General features: G+C 41.2%; 1 protein-coding gene across 1 annotated transcript in view; it reads left to right on the forward strand.

Moving 5' to 3' along the window:
- Nucleotides 1-21,835, forward strand: part of IL13RA1 (interleukin 13 receptor subunit alpha 1) — a 53,423-nt gene that overhangs the window by 12,221 nt on the left and 19,367 nt on the right. Inside the window, exons 3-8 of the mRNA XM_025986773.2 lie at nucleotides 1,095-1,233; nucleotides 2,999-3,119; nucleotides 12,367-12,554; nucleotides 14,385-14,536; nucleotides 20,755-20,802; nucleotides 21,092-21,224. Of these exons, the coding sequence (XP_025842558.2) occupies nucleotides 1,095-1,233; nucleotides 2,999-3,119; nucleotides 12,367-12,554; nucleotides 14,385-14,536; nucleotides 20,755-20,802; nucleotides 21,092-21,224 (781 nt within the window). The remainder of the gene's footprint in view (nucleotides 1-1,094; nucleotides 1,234-2,998; nucleotides 3,120-12,366; nucleotides 12,555-14,384; nucleotides 14,537-20,754; nucleotides 20,803-21,091; nucleotides 21,225-21,835) is intronic.

A 21,835-nucleotide genomic window follows, 5' to 3' on the forward strand; every position in this document is an offset into this window, starting at 1 on the left:
AACTCTGTCAGCTTGGGAAATGTTAATTTCCTAAAGAGCCCTCTAATCTCATGATCCTAAGTCATAATGACCAGGTTTGTGATTTCCATCTGTATGCAGTATATAAGCTGGTTTTCTGTAGTTCCACAGAGCCCATCTACTTTTTTAGAATAAGAGGGCGGTATACTCAGGGCATAAAGCAATGCTTAAGATTTCTGTGTTTGTGTGAAGTAGTCAGAATGGTCAAACAGTACAGAACGAAGTTTAATGAAAAGTCTGTCTTTGGTCCAAGGCCCCCCTTTGCTTCCTGTCCTCAGAGGTGACCAGGATTACTGGATTCTTAAGGCAGTTTTTATCTTGATCTTGATAGTATACTGAGCCTAGTTAGGCAGTGGATTTTTTTTAAAGATATATTTATTTATTTTTTGGGAGAGAGACAATGCACAAGGAGGAGGACAGGCAGTGAGAGAGGGAGAGAGAAACCCAAGCAGACTCCGTGCTGAGCATGGAGCCCAACTCAGGGCTCCATCCCAGGACCCTGAGATCAGGACCTGAGCCGAAACCAAAAGTCAGATGTTTAACCAACTGCACCACCCAGCACCCCTAGGAATTGAATTTTGATAATCTTCCTGTGTTTCCTTTAAAAGTGCTTTTAGACAGTTGATGTGTTAGCATGGTAGGTTTATAGGTAAATGTCATGATGTTTATGCATTTAAAATGTGGGAAATTATCTTTTATCTCTACCAGGGTTTCTCACTAGTGGCACTTAGTGACATTTGGTGCAGGATAATTCTTTGCTGTAAGGGGACGGAAAACTGTCCTGTGTATTGTAGTGTGTTTCACACCATCCTTGGCCTCTGTCTTGGGGCGCCAGTGGCAGCCCCCTCCTAAGTCGTGACAAACACACATGTTCTTAGACAATGTCAAATGGCCTCCCGGGATGGTGGGGGTGGGCAGAGCAAAATCACTGCAGGTTGAGAGTCACCAGTGTATGCCATCTGATAACCTTCCTTTTTTTTTTTTTTTACATATTTGACCATGCTGATGTTTTATTACCTAAGCATATTGCTGTATGTTTGCTAGAGCAATGCCTTTGTACAATTTCCTGACTTTAGAAAATTGCTCCTGAAACTCATCGTTCAAAAGAAGTGCCCCTGAATGAGAGGATTTGTCTGCAAGTGGGGTCCCAGTGCAGCACCAATGAAAGTGACAATCCTAGCATTTTGGTGGAAAAGTGCACCCCGCCGCCTGAAGGTAACTGAAAGAGCACTGTTTGTTGGAATAAATGCACATTATCCATATGTTTATGTTCAGTGTTCATTAATTCATTCAGTTTTCAAATATGTGCTGAATCTGATAAGTTCCAGGCACTTGTATTAGGTGCTGACAGCACAATGGTAAATACGAGGATGTCTCTGCCTTCGAGGTGCTCAGTACTTGAATAACTGTGCCTTATAGTTCTATAACATTGAATAATTTGGAATGTAATATACACACATATATATCCTCCCTTAAATTGAGCCTCATAAGCTTATTTTGTGAAGTGAGCAAGGCATATATTATTACCCTGATCCACTTTATGAGGAAGAAGGGAACTGAGTGAGTTGCTATTGGTCTTCAGATGACGGGTCCAGGGTCTTAAAAATACCCCAAATACTGCCCTCCTCATTCGATAGAAAGATTAGCTTGATATGTGAAACATATTTGGGGAAAGACATTAGAAAAGGAAAATGAGCCTGCTGGCCTAGGAAAAGCTGTCCCGTAGTCAGGTTGGTCATTGGCCCTTAGTTCCCTTCCTGCCCATTACCCAGTTTCTTCTGGCACTTGGGTTGCATGCAGGGAGGAGCTTATCCTGATTAAGAGCAGGGCTACTGGGGCCCAGATGTCCAAGTTTGAGTCTCAGCTCTGCCAAGTAACAGCTGTGTGACTTTCAGCGGATCACTTAGCCCCTACCCACTTCACTCTCCTCATCTGTCAAATGGGGCTGATGACAAGTCCCTGCCTCCCAGGACCTTGACAGGATTATGGAAGTCAGTGTACATGAGGTGCTTAGCATAGGGCCCGGCAAAGAGTAAATGCTGGATATGCATCATCTATAAATATAATACTGCCCCTTATTTGGAGGGTCCCATCTCCCACTTCTGAACCTTAGCACTACATGGCCTGTTGGCCATTCTGTCTACCTGCCTTGCACAGGTCAAAAGTAGATGAAGTCCTATTTGTAAAATAAAATTCGGTATTGCCAGGAGGCTGGGAACATGGTTTAAAACATCTTACCTCCCCTACTCTCTTTTCTTTAGAAGTTTAATAAATAATCTGAAAAAGCGTAAATTGTATTAGGACAATAAAGTGGTTGATGATGCCTCCAGACAGTACCTCTTTGAGAATCCTGAGGGATAGCAAGTTTGCATTTTAAACATAGGCATTTAACTTGATGACATGATGCCTTAAACAAAAGGCTTTATAAAGGTAGAGTTTTCAGATGATAAAGATTGCAGAGCTCCTTAAGTCTTAATGCACAGTAAACAACTACCAAGAGCTATGCTCACTTTTCCCCCAAATTGCTTCAGGAGGAATATTTGTTTAGTCTTTAAAACGAGATGTGTTAGTATCAGTCAGAAGACAGGAAGGTAAATTTTAACTCAATAGACTTGTTTTCCTTTAAAGATGGGTAGATATATGGGTCGTTTGTGTTTTCATGTTCATTTAGGAATTCCATATTCATTGCCTACCATTGAAATATTATTTGACCTTTAAACTCTCTGTAGTTAGGCGTACAGAGTTAGAGTCCCTCAGTGATCATAAAGATATTTTCTTGGTATCTGGAGGTGAGAGAGAAAGTTGTAACAAGTTAGATTTGGGTTTTTTCCATCCTGGGTGCCTTCTGGGTAAAATAGGATGAGAGATTAGGGACTGGCTGTCTGGTAAAACATTCTCACCATCTCCCATGCCCCAGAGGGATTGGCAGGTTTGTATGACAGGGAGAGAAGCATCCTAAACCCTCTGCTGGATATTCTAGGTGATCCTGAGTCGGCTGTGACTGAGCTACAATGTGTTTGGCACAACCTTAGCTACATGAAGTGTACTTGGCTCCCTGGAAGGAATACAAGCCCTGACACCAACTATACTCTCTACTACTGGTGAGTGTGTATGGGATACTTGGGGAGAAGGACTGATTGTGATTATTTGGGGAGTGTTGGTCTCCAGCCTCATTAAAAACTAAAATTGAGAAAAGAACAATCTTGTTTTTTGGGCTTTATTTATCATTATTATTTTTTAATATTTTATTTATTTTAAGAGAGTGTGTACAGTGGGGTAGGGGCAGAGGGAGAGAGAGAATCTCAAGCAGACTCCCTGCTGAGCACAGAGCCCAATGCAGCACTCGATCTCTTGACCCTGAGATCATGACCTGAGCAAAGACCAAGAGTCTGACACTTAACCAACTGAGCCACCTAGGTGCCCCCTATTTATCATGATTTTTATTATTTTTTTATTTTTTAAGATTTTATTTATTTATTCATGAGAGAGAGAGAGAAAGAGAGAGGGAGGGAGAAGGAGAGGCAGAGACACAGGCAGAGGGAGAAACAGGCTCCATGCTGGGAGCTGGATGCAGGACTTGATCCCAGGTCTCCAGGATCACGCCCTGGGCTGAAGGCGGCGCTAAACCGCTGAGCCACCCAGGCTGCCTATCATGATTTTTAAATTAAAGTATAAATTGACATGTGTTATATTAGTTTTAGGTGTATAGCATAGTGATTCAACAATTCTGTACATTACTCAGTACTCGCCACAATAAATGTAGCCACCATCTGTCATCATACAGCATTATTACAGTATTACTGACTATATTCCCTATGCTGTACTTTTCATCCCCCTGCTTTAATTTATTTTATAACTGGAAGTTTGTGCCTTTGAATCCCCTTCATCTATTTCACTCAACCAACCTCACCTCTGGCAACCACCAGTTTGTTCTCTGTACTTAAGAGTCTGTTTTGTTTTGCAGATCCCACATTGAAGTGAAATCATATGGTATTTGTCTTTGTCTGACTTACTTCACTTAGCATAATACCCTCCAGGCCCATCCATGTTGTCGCAAATGGCAAGAGCTCATTTTTTTTTTATGGCTGAGTAGTATTCCCATGTGTATATATACCACAGCTTCTTTATCCCTATTCTTTTTACAAACCCAAGAAAATGGGCACTTTGCTTCAGTGGAAGATGCATCTACTTTTTTAGAAGCCTAGTTTCTAAAAGCATCTTTAAAAAGTAGTGGTAGATCCATATGATGTTGGAAAAATGTACAGGGAGATCTCAGTGTACCCATCATGCAGTTTCTCCCAAAGGTAATAGGATCTATAACTGGAATGCAGTATCAAAACCAGAAAGTTGCTGTGGTTATATCCACCCACCTTATTCAAATTTCATCAGTGTCCCATGCACTCGTGTGTGTGTGTGTGTGTGTGTGTGTGTGTGTGTGATTCTATGTAATTTTATCACATGTGTAAAAACTAGAATAGTTCCATTACCACAAGGATCCCCTGAGTTACTATTTTATACCCATACCCTCCTCCCTTCTGCCCCTTGCTCCTTGCCTTCCTCTTCCCTGAGTCTCTAACCTCTGGCAATTATTCATCTGTCCTCCATCTCTATATTTTTGTCATTTCAAGAATGTTACTAGAATAGACATAGCATGTAATTGGGGCTGACTTTTTTTTTTAAATTCTGCATTATACCCTTGAAGTCCTCCAACTCATGTGTATCAGTAATTCAAAAAAAAATTTACTACATGGTATGGATGTGCCAGTTTAAACATTTATTCATTGAAGGATATCTTGTTTCTAATTTTTTGCAATTACAAATAAAGCTGCTGTAAATACTCCTATTCAGGTTTTTATGTAAGCATAACTTTTCCTGTTTCTGGAATAAATGCTCAAGTTGCTGGGTCATATGGTAATTGCATATTTTGTGTTATAAAAAACTGCCAAACTATTTTCTAGAGTGGCTATATCATTTTATATTCCCACCAGCAATGTATGAGTGATTATTGTCTACCTTTAAAAAGGAAAATTATAACCATGCCCAGGGATAAAAAGTAAGTTGACTCAGCACCTGAAACTAATGTCACATTGTATGTCAGCCCTGCATCAATTAAAAAAAATTAAGGAACTGATGAGAAAGCAATTATTAAAAAAAAAAGTAGGTTTGCTTCCCACAAAATAACTTATATCTGAGATTTGTGAGCACATCCACAAAATTTGTTGAATTTCTAAATTAATCTTTAAGCATTTCCTTTCTTTTAGAGCCTAGGATTATTAGCAGCAGAACAAGGAAGAAAGGACCAGGTTAATCATTCAATTCAGTAAGACTTTATTTGGCACACAGTGTGGGTGAAGCACTGACTAGGCTGCAGAGATAAGAAACATGGCTCTTTGCTCGTAAAGTTTAAAATGTAGAGGGGGAGACAGCACCCGACACAATTACCTGTATAAAAATAACAGTGTATTATGAAGGCTAGCAGAGGCACCGACTTTATAGAAGCTAGGGTGGAGCTTGGGGTGGTGGTAGGGCAAGGCTGGGGGCTTGGATGAAGGGTGTGGGCTGCACAGATGGGGGGTTGTCCGAGATGGGGCCCTGGGGAAGAGCATTGAGGAACGGGCGTGTGCTGTCAGTGTGATGCCAGGCTGGGGAAGCAGGAGACCTCGGGTCAGCACTGTACCCTCCACAGGGCCTTGCTCCTCCCTCTGTCTTTCTTTCAGACTGCTTCTGAGAGGATGGGGTGTGGAGTGCCATGTCCAGGACTCCCAAAACCAATAGGAAAAATGTGGCCTTTGCTCCTACAATGTCCATTTTGCTAGATGGCTGGATGAGACATATTTTTGGTGTCTCAGAGCCCTCTGTCTGTCCTGGACTACAAGGCAGAAATCAGTAGACTATTTGGCTTTCCAGTCTGGCTCCCAGGTTTGGCCTTCACGCCCCCCCCCCCGCCCACTCCAACCCCCCAGTTGCAGGGGCACTCCTGACAGAGTTGAGAAGTGCTGTCTGTGAAGCCAGCCGGCACTGAGGTGGTGTGGTTCAGTCTTGAGGGTTGTTTTTTCTCCCGAGATAAACAATTCTCATTTGAGGTTTTGGAGTTTCACTTGCCCACTTGTGGTATTTGTTTCTCCTTTTATTAATTAGAGCCACACAGTGGCTCCCCAGTGGCTTTGGGATAGAGTCCAAACCAACCCCTCAGCACTCTGGACAAAAGCCCCTTCTGACCTGGCTCCTTCCGCCCCTCTGGCCCAACCTCCTCCTTTTCTTCCTCCTCCTCTTCCTCCTTCTACACACCTCCACCCTCTTGCATCCTACCATCCAGCCCTCGCTGAGCTCCTTTCAGTTCCTCAAACAGACCATTCAAACACTAACAGAACAGTGGAAGCATGCCACGTCCCTGTACGTCCCAGACCTGGTCCTTTCACCTGGACGCCCCTGCTTTGTCCTGATCTCAGCTCAGACATCACTTCCTTTCCAGAAAGCCCTCCTTGACCTCTCAGATCTAGATACGTGCCCGGTCATCGTGTCCCACTGTACCTTGCACTTTCCTGTGTCATAGTACTCAGCACATTGTGTTGTCACTTCCTGTTTACTTAGCGGTAGCCCTCCCCAGGCTGCCTTCTCCCTTGACAGCAGGGGCTGTGTCTTGTTATCCTCAGTGCCTGCCGCATGGTAGGTGCTCCAGAAATAAGTTTTAAAGGTTGGTGGGGTCCAAAGCTTACAGAACATTTGGGATTAGCATGAGGATTTAGGAGGGGTAAGCCACTCAGGAGCTTTATGGTTCAGGAGTAAAAAGAGAAGAGGACTGAATAGGTCGCACTCCCCAGAGAATTGCCAGTGCAGGAGCCAGGGAACTAAGTCTTACAAAGAATAGCTTTGCTCTGATGATGTTGCAGTGTAGTCTGGGGAGAGCTGTTAGTACAGGCTTTTGAGATGTTTTAGAAGTTGATAGCATCCCTGTGTTCATTATGCTGTTAACTCCTCCTGTTCTCCCTGGAGTTGTTATTGGTAAAATCACAGGGAAAACCTTTAGAGTCTGTGTCTATAGAAGGTGCAGGGGAAGGAAGGAAAAGTCTTAAAACTGTACCTCATTCCATGGCCAACTGTGTGGGAAAGTAACCCGGATATAGGAGTCAGGGTGGTGCTGGAGGTGAACAGTGGCCTGGTCCCTGGAGTTCTTACGACCCAAAGATAGGGAAATACCTTGAGGCGTGTACTAGCACAAAACAAGTCTTAGTGCAGAGTGCAAAACCTGAGCCCCCTCTGGATGAACAAATGATAAAAAATTGGACCCACCAATTTGAAAAAGCATTCTTTCTCTGGGTTGAAATATTCCTCTTCATCTGGGCTGACACAGCCAAAGTTGAGAGCAAATGGTGCTTAGGCTGGCTGTCAGTCCTCAGTTGATGCCTCTGTGCAGAGGATAATCTACAACCATTGGAGGTGGCTCATGAAGCCACCCCAGGAGAGTGGTGGTTCACTGGTGCCTGAGGGGGATGGGTGTCAGGATTACCATTTCTTGTTATACGTGGTTCCAGCATTAGTCATCAGTGTGGACTCTTTCTGTAGTGTACACGACCTGCACTAACTGGTACGAAGCCACAACTCACCCATGACTGTTTACAAATTAATTTAAATTAATTAAAATTAAGTCACGTGAAAATCAATTGCTCAGTCTTGCTAGTCAATTTCACACATGGCTAGTGGCTCCGGCGTTGGATAGCACAGGCAGTAGATAGTTCTGTAACCCCAGAAAATGTCCTTGGGTGGTGCCAGCACAGATGATGTATTCTTCTGCCCTCAGCACCCTGCAGCTTATTCTTTTAACAGATATATTCTGTTAAATGGGCAGAGTCATATTGATGCTACTTCTTAAGGTTGTTGTCAGGGTTGCTATTGGGTGAAACATGTTTGGAAACCGTGCCCAACTGCTAACATATATAGAGGAAGTGATTGACGCAGGTGAGCTATATTGGTTTATTATTATTATTATTATTATTATTATTATTCATCCCCACTCCCTTGCAGATGTCACCAGTACACATTGGGGGCTTCTTTCCCCACTTGGAAGAATTAGCAGCTAGTCCTTACCTCCTCCACTCCTGCCCTCCCCTAGAGAGATCCTTTCTAATCACAACCACAAAAGAAAAGCAGATGCTTGGCCTGTTAATTATCAAGCACTTGGAATTGGTTTAGGTACAGTTTAAATCATGTCAAATGAACTGCCAGAGAATGTTTCCCCACTCCCCAGTTAGAAACTGGAGAGTTACTTTGAAGCCCCAGGGCAGTGACTTGTGGTCCTACAGGGCAAGTCTGGCTGGCATTGAAAGAGCCTGACCTTAATAGCTGCAGACTAGCTCTGCCAATGAATTTTAGGGAATTTCTTACCACATTAATCATCTTTAGGCTTAGGGAAATGGTCTTTAAATTTGTCAATTTCCTCCTTATGTCTGTAGTGTGATTCTTCTGCAGAGGATTTCAGTGTCTGAATCTTAACAGGAAGCACCTGAATGCCTTCTGGCTCAGGTTCTTATCTAATATTTTGCAAGAAGTTCTCCAAAGTTGTCTGTTCAAAAACCGATATTTCCCCTTTTGTTATTTTGTCCAAATTACAACGACAAAAAATTTTTTTTTTAAATTTCCTATCTGGGGTCCATGAGAGTATGTGAAACACCCAAGGTACAGAAGTGAAAAATGAATAGTAAAAATTACCCATTAGAGAAGTTCCTCTCATTAGTTGAAAAAAATTAATTTTCTGCATGGTTTTTTTTTAGTTATGTAACAAAAGTGTCATAAATTTCTTCACTTTCTGGGTGTGGGTAGAAAACATTCCAGGGCTGTCTGACCTAAAAACTGGCCACGGTACTAACTTAGTTTCTAGGATTGTATTCATTCATGAACCACAAGGGGCCTGCAACTAGGAAAAAAACTTTATGTACCATTCAATAAGAGACAAGAGCATTTTCTGTATTTTTTAAAAAGATTTTATTTGTCTGAGAGAGAGAACGAGCAGGGAGAGGGAGAGGGAGAAGCAGGCTCCCAGCTGAGCAGGGAGCCTGACGCTGCTGGGCTTGATCCCAGGACGCTGGGATCATGACCTGAGCTAAAGGCAGATGCCCAAACAGCTGAGCCAACCAGGTGCCCCCCATTTTCTATATTTAAATATTTCTTCGCACAACCCTTGAAGGAGTAAATAGATTAGATCTGAATTTTGGGGTTTATTTTTTAAAGACTATTTTTGTAGGGAAATTTTAGGTTTACAACAAAATTGAGGGGAAGGTACAGAGATTTCCCATGTACGCCTGTGTCCCCACAATTCATGGCCTCCCTCATTATCTGTATCCCCCACCAGGGTGGTACATTTGTCACAATCTACGCTGATACATCTTAATCACTCAAAGTCCATACCTTACCTTCAGGCTCCCTCTTGGTGTCATCTATACTATGGGTTTGAACAAATGTATCATGACACATGTCTGTCATCATAACATCTTACAGAGTATTTTCATTGCCCTGGAACTCCTCTGTCCTCTGCCTATTCATCTTTCCCTCCGCAACCCCTGCAGCCACTGATCTTTCATTGTCTTCACAGTTTTGTCTTTTCCAGAGGTTCCTGTGGTTGGAATCATACAGCATGCAGCCATTTCAGAGTGGCTTCTTTCACTTAGTAATATGCATTTAAGTTTCCTCCGTGTCTTTTCAAGTCTTGATGCCTCTTTTGTTTTCATGCTGAATACTCCATTGTCTGGATGCACCACAGTTTAAGTGTTCACCCCCTGAAGGGCGTCTTAGTTGCTTCTGAGTCTTGGCAATTATGAATAAAGCTGCTATAAACATTTGTGTGCAGTGTTTTGCATGGAGGTAAGTTTTCAACTCCTTTAGGTAAATGCCAAGGAGCGTAATTGCTGACCCTATGGTAAGAGTATATTTAGTTTTGTAAGAAACTACCAGATTCTGTCCCAAAGTGGCTGTAGCATTTTGCATTCCGAAGAGCAATGAAGTAGCATTCCTTTCACTCTGCATCAGCCCCAGCATTTGGTGCTGTTTGTGCTCTGGATTTGGCCATTCTCATAGGTGTATGGTAACAACTTGTTTTAATTTGCATTTCCCCGATGACTATTATGTGGAACATCTTTTCAGATGCTTCTTTGCCAGCTGTATATCTTCTCTGGTGGGGTGTCTGAAAGTCTTTAGCTTATTTTTTAATTGAGTGGTTTGTTTTCTTATTATTTTAAGAACTCTGTATATTTTGAATAGCAGTCCTTTATCAGATGTGTCTTTTGCAAATATTTTCTCTGAGTCTGTGGCTTTTTTTCTTATTCTCTTACTATTGATTTTTGCAGAACCGAAGTTTTTAATTTTAATAAAGTCCAGTGGACTGATTATTTCTTTCCTACATCCTCTCTGGTATTGTATCTAAAAAGTCATCACCACGCCCCAGCTCATCTAGGTTTTTCCCAGTGTCATCTCCTAAGAGTTTTATAGTTTTGCACATTTACATTTAGGCTTGTGATCCATTCCCAGTTTAGTTTCATGAATGGCGTAAGGGCTGTGCCTAGATTCATTTCTTTTTGCATATGGACATCTAGTTGTTCCAGCACCGTTTGTTGAACTGTCTTTGCTCCCTTGTCAAAGATTAGCTGACTGAATTTATGAGAGTAGATCTGAGTTTTGTAAAACCTGATTTTCAAAAGAATCCCCTGGAGAATTGCCATCAAAATTCTGATTCCTAGGCCCCAGGCAAAATCCTGCTGAGTAGGATTCCCGGGAGAGGGCTTGAGGAATCTGCAGTGTATACAACTACAGATAATTCAGAGGTACCAGGTCAAGGGTTTGGGAATTGTCACTCTTAGTTCATTTTAAAAATTGCCTTCCTTTTCTGTAGAACCTTTGCCTGACTCCGGTTATGGCTGATGTAGGGGTTCACTCTGTCCTGCCAGCTACCACAAAACAGAATCCTTTGATAGCCTAGACAAAAAAAGCCTAGTGAGCACCTTCTGTCTGCCCGCACTGCACTAGGTGCTGATGGTCACTGGGGAAAGTTGTGCATAGAGGTGTGAAATTGGAAATAAGATGCCAGCAGGACTGGTCATGGAAGGTAGCTATAGCCACACTGTGGAGTGAAACACATAGAAAACCATTGTCTCCTGGAACATTGATCTGGCAGTGATTGGAGGGCACTAATAATGAAGGTCAGAGAGGTCATACTGGAGAGGACACAAAGCCTGAAGTGATGAGGACATTAAACAGGGTGAGGGTTCTGGGAATGTCGCAGGAGAGAATCCAAGGAGCTCTGTGAAGGAAGAAGTAATGGAATATGGTGACAGGAATATAGGGAAAGGAGAGGGGAAAGGGTGATATCAGAGGCCGTAATCAAGGAGTCCAGAGAAAGCGTGCTCTGATGGGAATGGGGAAGGTCAGAAGACAGGCTGTTTGGCAGGGGAGAGAGGGCATAAGGCCATTGACTTTGAGGCCAGAGTGGAACACTCCACTGGAGCAGTTAGAAATCTGGGACTAGCTCCAAGGAATCCCCAGTGTAGAAATTCTAGTCGAGGGATAGAAATGATCAACTGGGGGAGAATGGATGAGGGGAGTAAGCAGTAAAGAGGCATGTGCCAGAGGGCTGAGGATAAAATGTGAACCCTCAGAGAAGAGAAGAGGAGAAGAGAAGAGGGAGGAGAAGCCAAGAAAACAAAGCAGGCAGGTAGAAGAACCAGAGGAAAACCATGGAATTCAGCAGATGAGGCATTTTCAGGAAGCATAAAACTCTTGCTGGCCTTGTACATCCCTTAAACAGAAGAGGAAAAGGAGTCAGGGCTCCTATAGTTTTCATAGCTATTTAATGTACCAGTATTTGGGGCGTCTGGCTGGCGCGGTTGGTAGACCATGTGACTCTTAATGTCAGGGTCGTGAGTTCAAGCCCCACATTAGGTATAGAGCTTACTTAAGAAAGTAGTAGTGTTCATCAAAAAGGAACATTTATTTCTTCCAAGAGTATGAAATGGAGCCACACTATAAAATAAGGTTTTGGGGCACCTGGGTAGCTCAGCCTTCAGCTTGGGTCGTGATCTTGGGGTCCTGGGATCAACCCCTTCATCGGGCTCCCTGCTCAGTAGGTTGCCTACTTCTCCCTCTCCCTCTGCCACTCCCCCTACTTGTGCTCTCTCTCAAATCAATCAATCAATCAATCAATCAATCAATAATAAAATAGGGTTTTAAGCAAAGCTATTTTTCTATATTGCAAATGTTGTCTTTCATGGTCCTCTTCAGTCATTTAAAAGAAAACAAATGTCTGCCTTTGTTTCCTGAGCACCTTGTTAAAAGTAATCCAGAAGGTTGTCTCATATTTTGCAGGCACAGCAGCCTGGGAAAAATCCTTCAATGCGAAGACATCTATAGAGAAGGTCAACACATTGGTTGTTCCTTTGCTCTGACTAATTTGAAGGATTCCAGTTTTGAACAACACAGTGTCCAAGTAGTGGTCAAGGATAATGCAGGAAAAATTAGACCATCCTTCAATATAGTGCCTTTAACTTCTCATGGTAAGTTTTAGAAGTCCTGTATGACAGTGTGTCTTTTGAACAATCAGTACAGATAATAAAAAAAAAGCAATGATTTTGGTTTTAAGATTTTTCCCAGAGAAAAAGACTGTATGTATACCATTATTTGATTTTTTTGTTTTAAAGAAGCAGGCTTGGAAATTCTGATATTTATTGAGCACATCTGCCACATGCTTTGCTCTTATTTGCTTGAGTGTGATAGGACTTTGAACACTCAGTTAGCTGTAGAACCGAGACTGGAAACAGGCTGTCTGACTCTTATGATCTGTTCTCTTTTGCTTATGACCCTGGAGAGGGTGATGCTGCAGAAGAAAATAAAATATGGTTCCTGAAGAATCTTTCTCTTCGTTGGAAAAAGGCTGCGACTGAAGGAGGAGTGATCAGAGATGATATTCAAACTAGCTACTATGCTGGGTGGCATAAGTACCAACCACTCAGAACAACCAATGCAGCCAAATGTTGGTTTCTTAGAAAGAAAACAGAAGTCTGCTTGAGATCCTAGGTTTTCACTTTGGACAAAGCGTATAAACTCCTAAGTGTTTTGTCATCTGTAAAACAGGGTCCATAGTACCTCTTGACCTCAAAGGACTGTCCAGAGTTCCAAATGATGTGAGGTATAGAAGGATTTTGTAGATCTCAAAAGCAGACTACTGTAAGCATCATGTTTATTTATTTGCTGTAAGATCCCAATAGGGAGCTCAGATTATGGTTAAGTGGTATACAGAAAATTTATAGGCAAATAACCACGAATTGACAAAGGTTCCCAAGTCTGGGGGCAGAGCACTATTTGCCACCCCTTCACTTACCGTTACACAAGTGAATTCTAATTGTGGACCAAAGGCCAGAGGATTAAGGTTATGGTAACTTGCCAAGTAGGATAATCTGAAGCAGAGCCCTTTTCTGCCCTTCCCCTTGCTTGGCAGATTGTCCCCGATGGACCTTCTAAAGCTCATTTTGCTACTCTTCTTCCTAGAGATTAGTGGTGACATAAAGGGAAATCCTTCTCAGCTGGAAGATGACATCTTCAAGTTGCATTCCACTAATCTTCCGCTCTCTTCTGTTGCTTAGTCTTAAGCATAGCTGACTCCTGAAAAACTAAATAGACCAGGCTATTTTTTTTTACTTTGATTGTAGTTATAATCATGTAACATTAAATTTCCCATCATAACCATTTCTAAGTGTACAATTCAATAATGTTAAGTATATTCCCATTTTTGTGCAGTAGACCTCTAGAACTTTCTCATCTTTTAAAACTGGAACTCCATGCCCCCCTAAACACTAATTTGCCTTCCCCCAGCCCTTGCTAATCAGCTTTCTATTTTCTGTTTCTACTTTAGATATTTCGTATGGGTGGAATCCTATAGCATTTGTCCTTTTGTGTTGGGCTTATTTCACTTAGTATAATGTCCTTGAGGTTCATCCATGTTGCGGTATATGACAAACTAGGCTAATGTTTTAATTGTGGCCTTTGGCGTAAGTGAGTGGCTGCTGGGGAAACCCCTGGTGCCCCTCATCATCCATTAGGGGGATGCACATCTTGACCCAGTGCTTCTTTTCTTTATTGTTCTTCTTTATTCTCTTTTTTCACAGCCAAATGTCCTGATTATACCCTGGCCATGTTCTAACTGGATGCAGGCCAGAGCTCACGTTATCTGTCAGATGCCCCAAAAATGTTTTTTGGATCCATTTTATGAAGCAGTTTAAAATAAACTTTCTACATTAATCATGACCTTCATTATCTCTACCTATATATGAACCTCATCAAACAAAATTCTGGAAGATAATTTGGGTTCTTCTATTTCTGTCTTTCAGTGAAACCTGATCCCCCACATATTAAGCGTCTCTTCTTCCAAAACGGTAACTTGTATGTGCAATGGAAGAATCCACAGAATTTTTATAGCAGATGCTTATCTTACCAAGTAGAAGTCAATAACAGCCAAACTGAGACGAATGATATATTCTATGTAAGTTTTTATTAACTAGTTGATTTTATTTGGATATTTTTCTTTCACTTGAATTTCTTACAGGGGTACTAAATTGAAACATGAGTGAAATGTAGCTCTTCAATTTGTCACCTGATGGTGATGATGGTGGTAAAATTTTTCGTCTGAAACAGGGCATGGCGGATGGTTTGAGGGTTGATGGTAGGAGCATTGGCTGTAAGATTCATGCTGTTCATCAATTCTTTTGCTGAACAAATTTTTATTACATATCTACCACATGCCGGGCACTATTTTATGTATACATCTCCCTGATGACAAGGTCTCTTTTTCCCATGAAGCCTATCTGCTGGGAAATAAGTATGTAAATGAGAAAGCTAATTTCAGAGCATGAATGCTAGGAAGAAAATCAAATGGGTCATGCAGTAGCATGATGGGAGGGCCTTAGAGAATATGAGGTTGGATAGTCATCCAAAGTGATGACATTTGAGATAAGACCAGAATGACAAGCAGGGGCCAGCCATGTGAAAATCTGGGGAGTGGAGGGGACAAGTACAAAGACTCTGAGGCAAGAATGAGTTTGGCACATGTGAGAAACAAAAAAGAAACCAGTGTGGCTGAAATTGATAGGGAAAGATGTGTAAGCAGGAGGCTGGGGTCAGATTGGGTAGATACTTTGAGGCTCTGGTGTAGTCATTCCCTTTTCTTGGAGTTTGTGGCAACTAAAGTAGTAGAATTTGAGTAGTCAGTATTGGTTGGATTATGTACATTTACACTGTTGGGGAGTACAAAACACACTAATTAGAGGTCCCTGTGGGCCACTGGGCATAACAGGATGTGGTGTAACTTCAGGGCATCAGTCCTATTGTTCCGCTTTATAGTAGAGGTCACAAACTCAGGCCTTAAACATGTTTGTTTGAACTACAAACCGAGGGGAATTTTTTTTTTATTAAATTTGAAGATTTTGCCCAGATTTAAATACCACAGTACCCGAGGAGTGTGGTTTCCATAAGGTGGCGCCTCAGGACCACAGGGATTGTGCCACTTGCCTGGGCCCTGCGTGCGTTTAAGTTTTTCAAAGTTAGAAATCAAGGGTTTTATAATGGCTTTTAAAAGAGCCCTGCATCTCGCATGTGGGCAAATTCCTTGGTCCAGTTGCTTGAGCTCATCGTGGGAGTTTCAAAACACTAACTAAAAATAAGCCAGTGTTGACAGGCTGTAACCCCAGAGGGAGTGCCCAGGTCCACAGCTGACCAGTGCTCTTCTGGGCATTTGCAGGTGAATCTGTTTGCTGAAATCGAATAATCATTATCCATACCAGAAACCAGTGTCCCCATACAGCACTGCAAAGGGAAAAAGCAAAGGGCTTCCAAGTAGGGAGAAGGTGAGGCTTGGATTTACAACAAAGTCAGCTGTCAGAATGTAAAAGTCTACTTGACGACTCTGGCTTTTACTGCTCCCCTCTGTCTGAAATCCTGAGACACATGCTGCTTATATTACTCATTTGGCACTGAATTATGTCCTGCTGGTTACCCTGATCACATGTGTAGGCCTTTTCTCCTGACTAAAAGTAAAAGCTCCTGCAGGGAGGAGTTGAGAGGTGTTTACTTCGTGCTGCTCCTGCTAATAGCGGCTAACATGTATTTAGCGATTACTATGTGGTAGGCATTTTAATAAGCACACGATCTCAATGGTCTTGCTCAGTCCTCACAGTAACCCTAAGGATCTAGGTCCTGTTATTTTGTCCTCATTTCACAGATGGGAAACTGTAATCTCAGAGGTTACTCCTAAGTTAGTAGTGGTAGAGTCAAGATTTCAGCAAGGCTGAGTCTAAAGCCAGTGTTCTTAACCCTGGGGACCACCTCAAAGCTTCCTCTGAACAGTAACAGCCATCATTTATTAAGTGTTTGTGATGTGCTACAAAGTTACTCTTCTATGTACTTCTTATAGAGTAGTGTATAACAATCCATGAGATGGTTCTACTTTAACCTATATTTTATTGAGAATCTAAGGCTCAGAGAGGTAAAGTAACTTGCTACAGGCCACACAGCTAATAAGTTGGCCTTTATGTATTCAAAGATTGGTCTTCCTGTATTAAACTTTGATGGAGAGCATTTGGTATAACACCGTGTGCATAGTCATCACTTAAATTCTTGTTGAATTGAGTTACCTTTCTTTACAAACTTCTGCACTGAAGAGAATGTACATACTATGGAATTTGGTCTCCTAAATCAGAACTGTAGTCTATTTGGAATTAGCACTGTTTATACATTTGAGTTTAATAATGTTCTTTCTCCTAGCAGATGTTCACCAGCTGCTTCCTCTCCTAAAATGTCACCAGCTTTTTGTGTGCTCACTGATTTTGAGCTCTGCTGGTTAGGCCCTTTTTCTGCCCCTTTTTGCAAGACTTTTTGAGGAATTATTTTGCCTGGTATTGTAGTTAAGAGGGGGAAGTAGGCCAGGACATGAACTGGTGCCATCACATGGGGGCTGTGGTCAGAGGTAGCTCCTGCAGAATCACAGAGCAAGGAATGACTTGTCTTTGACCAACCCCCTTCTCCACAAAATATCTATTTGGTCCTCTGTGCCCTTGTTTTCCTTTTCTCATGGAGTTATCTGAGCAGTTGATAAACTATGCAAGGGAATTTACATTTGAACAAGAGCCCAGAACATCCAATTTGCACAGTGATTTGCCAATTTTGGAATGTACATATATCCAGGAGATGGTCCAGGAGCGGGAGACATGAACCTACAATCCTATCCCTCAAGTGGTAGTTGGTATTTGGGATTTCCCAACAGGTCTCTGATTCCAAAGTATTTTTTTCTCTGCCCTATGAGAAGTATTGATAGGATGCTCTTCATCATTCAGTTGGCCTTTCAGTTCTTCACAAACGCTACTAGCAACTGTTTAGTACATAGCATTCAAGGACAAAAATCATAATTGTGTGTTCTGGTCTTTGCCCCATGTTTAAACGTCTCTTTGATGGAAGTTGACTGTTCCAGCTTTATTGAAGTATGATTGACACGTAAAAACCATATATATTTGGGGTGTACAGTGTGATTTTCAAGGTGCACAATGTGATGATTTATGATACATAAATCTTATGAAATGATTACCACAGTCCCATTAATTAACACATCCATCACACAGTTACTTTTTTTTAAATGGTGAGGACACTTAAGATCTACTCTCTTAGCATATTTCAGGTATACAATATGATATTATTAACTATAATCACCATGCTGTACATTAGATCCCTAGAACTTATAACTACAGTTTATACCCTTTGCCCAACATCTCCCCATTTCCCCTGATCATCCAGCCCCTGGCAACCACCGTTCTACTCTCTGCCTCTATGAGCTCAATTTTTTAAGATTCCACATTTAAGTGAGGTCATACAGTTTTTGCCTTTCTCTGACTTACTTTGCTTAGCACAGTGCCCTTGATTTTCTTCCATGTTGTCACAAATGGCAGGATCTCCTTTCCCATGGCTGGATGATATTCCATTGTGTGTGTGTGTGTGTGTGTGTGTGTGTGTATATACATACATACATACCACATCTTCTTTGTTCATCTGTTGGTGCACACTTGGGTTACTTCCATATCTGAGCCACACAGGCGCCCCAGGGCTGCGTGTATCTTTTTGAATTAGTGTTTTCATTTTCTTTTTTTCCCCAAAGAATTATTTATTTATTTTAGAGAAAGAAAGCACGTGTGTGAGGGGAGGATCAGAGGGAGAGAATCTTAAGCTGACTCAAACCCGATATGGGGCTTGACTCCAAAACCCTTGAGATTATGACCTGAGCTGAAACCAAGAGTTGGATGCTTAACCAACTGAGCTGCCCAGGCACCCCCATTGTCTTCAGTTAGAGATCCAGTAGTAGAATTACTGAATCATATGGTATTTTTAAAAATTGAAGTATAATTGATATACAGTGTTAATTTCAGGTATACAACTTTTTTTTTCTCAACAATTCTATACATTTCTCAGTGCTCACCATAAGTGTCACCATCTATCACCATACAACGTTATCACAATATTGACTACTATATTCCCTATACTGGTATTTCTATTTTTAACTTTTTAAGGAAGCTCCATACTGTTTTCCATAGTGGCTTCACCAATTTACATTCCCACCAACAGGGCATGAGGGTTTTCTTTTCCCCACGCCCTTGCCAACATTTAGTATTTCTTATCTTTTTTGATGATGGCCATTCTAATAGGTGTGGGGTGATACCTCATTGTGGTTTTGATTTGCATTACCCTGATGATTAGTGATATTGAACATCTTTTCATATAACTTGTTGACCAGAAGGAGACGGACTATTTATACTAAGCAACAGATTTTCATGTGTTGATTTTCTGCTCTCATTTTGAAATATTTACATTTTAGGAACTAATCTTTCTCTTTACATCAGACAGCAAATGATTTAAATTGTGTGGAAGAGAATTTTGCATTATACTTTCTTTTCTCTAACCCAGTCATTTTTGATATATTATACTCTCAACAAGGGAGACTTTTTTAAACTTTCAATTGAGGTATAATATCCAATAGAAAAATTGCACGAGTCGTTATGTACAGCTCAGTGATTTTTCACAAGTGAGTTTTGCAAATGATTTGTCACTTAAGTAACCAGCATCCCAGAAGTCCCATTGTAACCCCCTTTGGTCTCTACCCTCCCAAAGAACAATTACTACCCTGACTCATAATCCCATAAATTAGTTTTGTTGCCTCTTTTTAAACTCTATATATGACAGAGAGAGGACAAGCAGGGGGAACAGCAGAGGGAAAGGAAGAAGCAGGCTCCCCACTGAGCAGGGAGCCCGATGTGGGGCTGGATTCCAGGACCCTGAGATCCTGGAGTCATGACCTGTGAGTCGAAGGCAGATGCTTAACTGACTGAGCAACCCAGGCACCCTCAGAACTTACTTTTTGTCTGCATCTGCCGCCTTTCACCCAATGTTATGTTTTTGAGAGTCACAGATATTGTTGCCTGTAGTTGTCAGTGTTTTGTTCTCATTGCATTTGTTCCATCATGTTGGTCTATCACATTTGACTTATCCATTCTCCCTTTGGTGGACATTTGGATAGTTTCCAGCTTGGAGTTTTATGAATAGTGTCTTTATGAACATTACATACTTGTCTCTTGGTGTGCATCTGCATACATTTCTGTTGGGCATGTATGGGTCAGAGGCTTATGTATAATTGTCCCTAATAGATAAGACTTTCCTCAAATGGCTGTGCCAATTTACACTACTAAGAGCAGAGATCAAGAGTGCTCAATGCTTCATATCCTCACCGACACTTGGTATTGTCTGGTAGTGTGTGTATTGTTGTTATTTTGTGGATTTAATTTGCATTTCCCTGATGACTAAGGAAGTTGAGCACTTTTGCACATGTTCCTTGGCAATTTGAATACCCTCTTGTAAAATGCCTATTCAAATCTTTTGCCAGGTTTTCTGTTGGGTTGTCTGTCTTTTCATTACTAATTGGTGGGATATACATATGTGAATGTATATGTATCATATATAAATATAAGTATATATTATATGATATGTGTATATGCAAGTCCTTTGTCAGGAATTGCAAATATCTTCTCTTACTCTATACATGACTTTTAAAAATTTCCTTAATAGGATATCTTTGATGAACAGAAGAAGTTTGCAATTTTAATATAGATGACTTTATAACAATTCTTCCTTTAGTGTTGATATTTTTTTGTTTTTATTTAAGAAATTGTCGGGATCCCTGGGTGGCGCAGCGGTTCGGCGCCTGCCTTTGGCCCAGGGCGCGATCCTGGAGACCCGGGATCGAATCCCACATCAGGCTTCTGGTGCCTAGAGCCTGCTTCTCCCTCTGCCTGTGTCTCTGCCTCTCTCTCTCTCTGTGACTATCATAAATTAAAAAAAAAAAAAAAAAGAAAGAAATTGTCTCCTGCTTCAAGGTCATGAAGATGTTCTACATTTTCTTCTAAAATCTTGCAGTATTTATGTATTTATTTGCTCAGTTTAACTCTCACATTTAGATCTGCAATCCATCTGGAATTGACTTCATAAATAGTGTGAGGTAGGGGTCAAGATTCTTTATTTTCCCTCGTATGGATTTGTGATTGACCCAACCTTCTTTCACTGCACCTGGTTCTTTTGATGGGATAAAAAGAAACCTCATTAGAAATGGTTAAATGATAGACTGTAGCCGTTTAAATTTTTAAAATATATTTGTTTTCTTATATCTTCAAGGTTGAAGAGGCCAAATGTCAGAATTCAGAATTTGAGGGAAACCTGGAGGTCAGTAAATTCAACTTTAGCTCTTTGGGCTTAAAGTCATAGAATAATGGGGGGTGGGGCAGAGCGGCCACAGTTAAATTTGAACTGCTTTGAGAAAAACAAACTCAAAGTGTTCTGTGGGTTATTGCTAACTTTTATTTGAGGAGTTGAAGTCAGATAGAGAATTTGGACTGCAATCCAAGTCTTAATCATATACAGAATTTGGCAGATAATTATACTTAGAATTCAGAAGCAGAGAAAGAGAATAAACTGGTAATATTCCTCATGAGTTTTTTATTTTATATCTAAGGGTACAATTTGTTTCATGGTCCCCGGCGTTCTTCCTGATACTTTGAACACAGTCAGAATAAGAGTCAGAACAAATAAGTTATGCTATGAGGATGACAAACTCTGGAGTAATTGGAGTCAAGCGATGAGTATAGGTAAGAAAACAGGATTTCATTAAAATTTAAACCATTGATGCATGGAAACTAAGCTGAAGCAGAAAATAGATTGGGGTAAAGGATTGTTCTGCATTCTTGATGTCACTCAGAGAATATTTACAACTGGACTGTATTTTCTGTCTAATTACTATCAAATCACCCAGGTTTAATTCACAATATACAGCTCTCTGAAAATCCAAAATCCAAAAGGTGTTTTTTTTCTCTTCTGTCCTGTCTCCATCTTCTTAACAACCTGAACAAAAATATCAGAAGGCAGGCATGATTAAATCTGCAGATTGTGCAATGGTAGAGGGCTATTCTGTGTGCTGGTGACAGAATCAGGAGCAGAACAGTGACCTTGATGGCCTTTAATAAAGATCAAACTGTATCTGGCTTTGAAAACAACAGTTTAATTTATTAATGGAGTAGCTGAGCAAACTGTGTGTCAGGCCCAAGTATAAGATTGGAAAGACCTTTACTTTGTGTGTGTGCGTCCGTGTGTGTGTGTGTGCGTGTGTTATGGGGGGAGGGTAGAGGGTTTTATTGAACTGTAAGCTCAAAGTGACTCAGCATTGACATAAATATCCCCCAAAGGCATAAGCAGCCATAGG

The sequence above is a fragment of the Vulpes vulpes genome, chromosome X (assembly GCF_048418805.1).
Source record: "Vulpes vulpes isolate BD-2025 chromosome X, VulVul3, whole genome shotgun sequence".
NCBI lineage: Eukaryota > Metazoa > Chordata > Mammalia > Carnivora > Canidae > Vulpes > Vulpes vulpes.